The sequence below is a fragment of the Idiotropiscis lumnitzeri genome, chromosome 4 (assembly GCF_059441095.1).
Source record: "Idiotropiscis lumnitzeri isolate Australia: NSW breed Sydney's pygmy pipehorse chromosome 4, RoL_Ilum_1.0, whole genome shotgun sequence".
Taxonomy (NCBI): Eukaryota; Metazoa; Chordata; class Actinopteri; order Syngnathiformes; family Syngnathidae; genus Idiotropiscis; species Idiotropiscis lumnitzeri.
Window position 1 is genome coordinate 23,463,099 of NC_142394.1, and position 6,000 is coordinate 23,469,098.

The window sequence follows — 6,000 nt, forward strand, 5'->3', positions numbered from 1 at the left end:
ACTGCGCAATAGTTGACGAATGCACGCGACTCGTACTAGTAGTCGCGTATTTTAAAGTTAACATCTAGCGTTTCACTCGCAATACCAATAATCTGAAGATGTCCACAGTTCTGCGTCACTAGTAACTTTTAGGGAGGCTAAAATTCTACTCGTTAGCATCTAGCGCTTCACTCGTGGTACAACTAGCGTGAACATATCAACGAGTGCACAGCTTTGCTTAACTACTAACTTTACTTGGCCCGTGCTACTAGTCCTATGATGCTAAAATTCTACGAATTATCATCTAGTGCTTCACTAGTAGTACAAATTGCATGCACATGTCAACTAGTGCACAGTTCTGCTTCACTACTAACGCGTAGTTGTGCTACAAGTGTGCCAAAGTTGTTGGACTAATTGGCAGAAATTTCAAATGGAAGTAGAAATAAACAAAGGTGTTCTACTAGTACACCCTAGCCGTACTACTAGTGTACTGAATTGTCTTAACTGAAAATTTGTTGGCATACTAGTTGGACAACCGCATTAAAAGTGAGGTGAAATTACAAGTGGACATTTTGGAAAAGGGTCTAGGAGCCAACTTGTTGCACTGTAGTGCTTCAAGTTTACCACAGTATGGTAGTTTAATAAGCTTTAATTGAAGGGCAGAGGTCATACTACCAATGCGCTGAATTGTCTGAGAGTAGAGTTGACAAAGAAGGTACTAATACACGTACTTTCAGCTGGATGTCAAAGATGTATAATAAATGCCCAAACGGTTTCCCATAATGACGTAATACAAGTCTTAATAATGAGAAAGAATAGAACAGAAAGCAGCTTTAAAAAGGAGCTGCGACCTCACAAACACTCTTGTTGTTTATTACAGGTCGGAGGGGGGCGTGGCTTCTCACTAATAGGAAGGAGGGGAAGGAGATTTTTTTTTTTGTGGGGGGGGGGGGGGGGGGGGGGTGGCGAGGCGAAATTCAAGAGTAGTTGACTCAGTGTCAAGTCTTTCCGTGTCCCTTTCAAGCCTCTTCAAGTGGCAGCACAAAGCAAACGTCCCCCCGACAGTCGGGATATCAAAAATAGGAGCCACATCTCACATCAGCTGGCAGACGTGCGTGCGTTAAGACGCTTGGGAACCTTCAAAGTTAGCAGGGCTAGTCATGTTGTGCGGGGGCAGGCGTAAGTTGGGGTAACCCCCCCACAACTCCCTCCCCTCCATCTTTCTCCTGCTGATCCGGTAAACACTGCATCTGGAAATAAACACACACAACACCACCCTAGTTAAGAACTGCTGGTCGCAAAATGCACCATTGAGTAAGATCATACATCAAACACTTTTGCTCACACACTTTAAATTTAAATGTGTTACAAAACACTTTTTTAAGTGCAAGTATCATGGTGCCTTGACATACGATTTGAATTGTCTTGTGACAGTGCCCATAGAACTTGCCTCTCAAATCATCCTTCCTCATTGAAATGAATGGAATTGCCACTAATCCGTAACAGCTTCTCAAAGAAACCCAACACAAAAAAAATGTAACACTCTAATATTTTACTCGGAATTAAAACCCATAAACAAACATATAAACATCGTAATTAGAGTTGCAACTAATGATTATTTTAATAATCAATGAATCGCTCAATTGTTTTTTTCCCAAAAAAAAAAAAAAAATCCCACAAGAGAAGCTGTTGAATTGCTGATCGTGTTTATTACAGGGTGCAAATTAATTGTGAAGTGGCTGGGCAAATTACATTCACGCGGCAACACACAGAGGATGAAATCCGATTGGACAATAATAATAATAATAAAAATAAATAATTGAAAAGAGAACTCTATCCTCACTGATGTAACTGAATGCAGCATAAACAAACAAAACGCTACCAAACGAAGAGAATAAACTCTCGGGAATAAATAAATACAATTTCCTGTAAGAAATATTGGAACTGAGGTTGGTTGTGCTTCGGTTTCAGAAAAACAGATGATTAGCGCCCGGCAACAATGACATGCTAACTTCCTGTTGTGGAACATAAATTCTTATTCAGGATGTGGCGTTTTCCTCTTTGTACCGTCTGCCTCGCTCTTTCGCTCGAACCGCCGAATGGCATCGTTTATGTGTCGCGTTGAACGTCGAGCTTAAATGTCGCTGCCCACTCATTCTTTTCATCCCACATATCTTGTTGCTTATACACATGACGTTTAGTCACCGTAAGAAAGAGCAAGGGTAATGTCTGCATCTCCTATCAAGAATAAATGTCTTTTTGAGTAAATCACTGTTGTCCTAGACCACATGTGTCAAAGTCAAGGCCCGGGGGCCAGATCTGGCCCGCAACCTCATTTTATGTGGCCCGCAAAGGGCAAATCATCTGCATCAACTTCCTGTTTCTAGCATATTTTCTTCACTTTTAACAACACTGAGATATGAGATATTGTCATTTATTTGTTAACAATCCTCCCCTTTTAAAATAAATTGAAAAATTGTTGAACAATTACTTACTAGCTTCTGATTTCAAAACTGGCTTTCCAATCAATTTATATGGGTTCACAGTCATACCGGCCCTCTGAGGGAAACCACAACTACGATGTGGCCCGCCCACAAAAATGAGTTTGACACCCCTGTCCTAGACGCATCATAAAGCAAAAGTACTTTGTATTGACAAGTACCACTATATAAGTAATTGTATTTATAATCGTGTGAATAAAAATTTTAGTAGTGTTGCTACTTAAAATGCATGCTTTCGGACGGAACGTGAGAGGAAGTCGGACTGGACTGGTTGCCAGCCAATCACGGGACATATTTACAATGATCATTCACACTTGGACAATTCCGAGTCTTCAATAAAAATTAAATGCACATTTTTGGAAGGGGAGCATGCCAGACTAACACAGAAAGGCTGGAGCAGAGATTCAAACATTGAAACCCAGAACTGTGAGGCAAATGTGCCAACCACCTCCCCCACCGTGCGGCGGTGATGTTCCCGCTTAGTGCACATGATCATCCGTACCTTTTGTTCACTGTACCACACAGGCAGTGCAGCACTGCTCCTGCTTCTCAGGCAGCGTGGAATAGTTCATCTGGCGCACGATCTCGGCAAACAACTCGTCCACCATGGTCTTGCTCTTGGCCGATGTCTCGATGAAGGGGCAGCCCCACTCCTGGGCCAGGGCACGGCCGTCTGAGCCTGCCACCTCGCGCTCCGACTCCAGGTCCACCTTGTTGCCCACCAAGATCAGCGGCACCTTCTCAAAGCGCTTCACTCTCACTATTTGGTCTCGCATGGGTCGGATATCCTAAAAGTGAAGAAGGAGGAATTAAATATGGGACTGAGGACATTTTAGACAATAAATTTAAGAAAAAGCAACACAAAGGAACCTTTTTTTTTTTAGCTTCAATCCACCTGGGCCCTCACTATTAGTGATTTAATTGATATTCAATTCTAATTGCCATGGTTTTTATTTTAATCAGGAATAAACTCAAATAAGCGAGGTACTGAGTAAAAATAATGAATATGAGTGAGTTTGTGAATCAGCTTTAAAGTAAACTTAAACTAGTACTGGCAGAGACAAACTTGAAGCAAGCACACCTTGCATCTTTGTTTCATTTGATTTTGTATGATAGCGCCCCAGCTGTTGACAGCTAGAGAGTTAAGTAAAGGAACTATTACTTTGGAAAAGTCTGTTTTTAAACATTCTCTGAATGTTTCTCAAGCGTGCGAGCGAGGGAAAACAATCAGATGTTTTTCCATATGGTCATTTTATCATACATTTTCACCTAACTGAAATGTGTGCTTTGCAATAAACAGTGATCCACTTTGCAGTCAGATACAAAATAGTTACATTCATAACCAGTAACACTCATGTTTCTTTTTTTGTTGGAGCACTTTCTAGGGCTGGAACGAAAATTCAATATTAATTTGTATCGCCATAGTCATGTGATCAATATCAATAGAAAATGTCTTTTATAAAATGTTCGATAGAAAAAAATGTAAGAAGGCATACCACGAATGCGGCATGTGTGTTGTAGGTAGCAGCCTCCAAACGTGAAGAGTCATTTAAACTAATAAAGAAGAAGCCGCGAAACCAATGAAGAAGCAGCTATCAAAGCAACGGTACGGCTTTGTGTATACACAGAACAAAAGAATGCCGTAATTTCATTCAAATAAATGTTATGTTATGTTATCGTAAAATATTAAGCCCATTAGCCCGATTAAACACCTCTGGATGGAGACGTGGTGTGCAAGTAAAGGAGTTCTCTGTCTCGATGTGCTAGCGCCAGTGTTAGCCATGGCCGACGCTCGGCATCCCACTCATAAGTCAAAATAAGGTAATGATGGCAATAATGAGTCAGCTAAAAAGATAAAGTAGTCCTAAAGTTAGTCAACGCTAATGCATGCACCGCAAGAGCGTATTAGTTATTACACCATATTACAGTGTAAAATACAAAAAATAAAATTAAAAATAATTAGCAACATTGACTGATATGAAATACAAAAAAATAGTTTATCATTTATATTGCAGTTTATTTGACTTTTTCCATAGTTGCGTTGACATCTTTAAGGTTTAACAGGTTTTATATAATTGCTGTCCTGTGAAAAACATGCATGTCCAATTTTGCCAGATTTGTTTTTAATTTTCATGTTAATGGGATGTCTGTAATGTGGAAACAACAACATAAAAATTTAAAAACTTGTTTTTCACAGTACAGTGAAAACATCGTAAAATACAATCACATAAATGTATCCTTTTTTCCATGAGTTCAACAGTAAAAAAAAAAATGTATCGACATTGACCAATATTAAGTACTTATATGGCAATATACTTTTCAGCCATATCGCCCAGTCCTACTTTGAGCATTATTAGTAAATCGGAGGTCGGACTATGTCTGGAGGTACGTTTAACAAAGTCCATTTGTCCTTGCATCGATGGTCTCGCCGTGTGGCGGTTTTTCCATCTATTGCGAATGGGCCTGGGACGTATCCCCCGCGATAAACGGGGGTTAACTGTGTCTGACTCAAACTGAAAATACTGAGTGTATAAATCCGTTTTTTTTCTTCTTACCTGGAAAGACTGCTGGTTAACCAAGCTGTAAACCAGGATGAATCCCTGCCCGTTCTTGATGTACAAGTCCCGCATGGAGGCGAACTGCTCGGTGCCCGCCGTGTCCAGGATCTCCAACACTGACGGCGAAGAGTCCACCTCGATCTCCTTCCTGTAAAAGTCCTCGATGGTGGGGTCGTACTTCTCGATGAAGGTGCCGGTGACGAACTGGACGGTCAGCGCCGACTTGCCGACGCCGCCGCTGCCCAGCACGACCACTTTGTACTCCTTCATTGATGGACGACGGACGCGAAGCTAACTTGGAGAGGCTAATGGATTAGCTTCGCGGTGCCCCGAAACATTTAAGGGCCTTTTCTCCAAAGTCAGGCCGAGACAACAATATAAAACGCTGTTTACCTGTGGATGTAATCAACTCCACATAATTGTCAGCAGTCCTTGTTGAGAAAACTCGGCGAGTAAAGTGGGGGGAAAGTTGCTATGCACTCCGCCTGTTAGCTAGCTCGACGGTGGCTAAATCTCCGCGGTCCCATGCCCGTGTTCTTCAAGGGTCCGACCCGGTTACAAAGAGGCACTGTCGGGGAACGTGTCGTCGAATGACGCACGCCGCGTACCGCATTCTATTTCGCCGTCACCATTCGGACGAAAGCAGCGTACAGGCGGCGGTGCCCCTCGCCCTGGTGTGTCTGTCCGTCCGGCGGTCGGGGCCTGCTTATGTTTCCGGGGCTGCTTTCCACCTTAGACGGACTCCGTGTGAGATCCCGGATCGCTCCGCTCCCGGGCGATTTAGCGGCGAAGAACAAACACGGCGGCTCCTGGAGCCAGTCGACGACACCAGGGTTACGATTTTGAGCGAAAAGCCGTGCATCCATCCATCGCGCTCATCCTCATGAGGTCGGCGGGCGAGCTAGAGCCGTTCCCGGCTGACTCGGGGCCGGAGGCGGGGTACACCCTGGAATGTTCGCCAG

The 6,000-nt window shown here is 43.0% G+C and overlaps 1 protein-coding gene across 1 annotated transcript; it reads right to left on the reverse strand.

The window, feature by feature from the left end:
- Positions 1–927: 927 nt before the first annotated feature.
- On the reverse strand, positions 928–6,000 carry rap2c (RAP2C, member of RAS oncogene family). Its single transcript, XM_088292900.1, has 3 exons — positions 5,036–6,000; positions 2,983–3,268; positions 928–1,229 (listed from the first exon to the last, which is right to left on the reverse strand). Exons 1-2 carry the CDS (start codon positions 5,306–5,308, stop codon positions 2,990–2,992), a joined length of 552 nt encoding a protein of 183 aa, XP_088149026.1. The 5' UTR covers positions 5,309–6,000; the 3' UTR covers positions 928–1,229; positions 2,983–2,989.

Excerpts from the sequence above, each read along its gene's own strand:
- rap2c (XM_088292900.1), bottom strand. The coding sequence starts at position 5,308 with ATGAAGGAGTACAAAGTGGTCGTGCTGGGCAGCGGCGGCGTCGGCAAG. Across the intron at positions 3,269-5,035 it reads TTAACCAGCAGTCTTTCCAG|GATATCCGACCCATGCGAGA; the intron begins GTAAGAAGAAAA and ends CTTCACTTTTAG.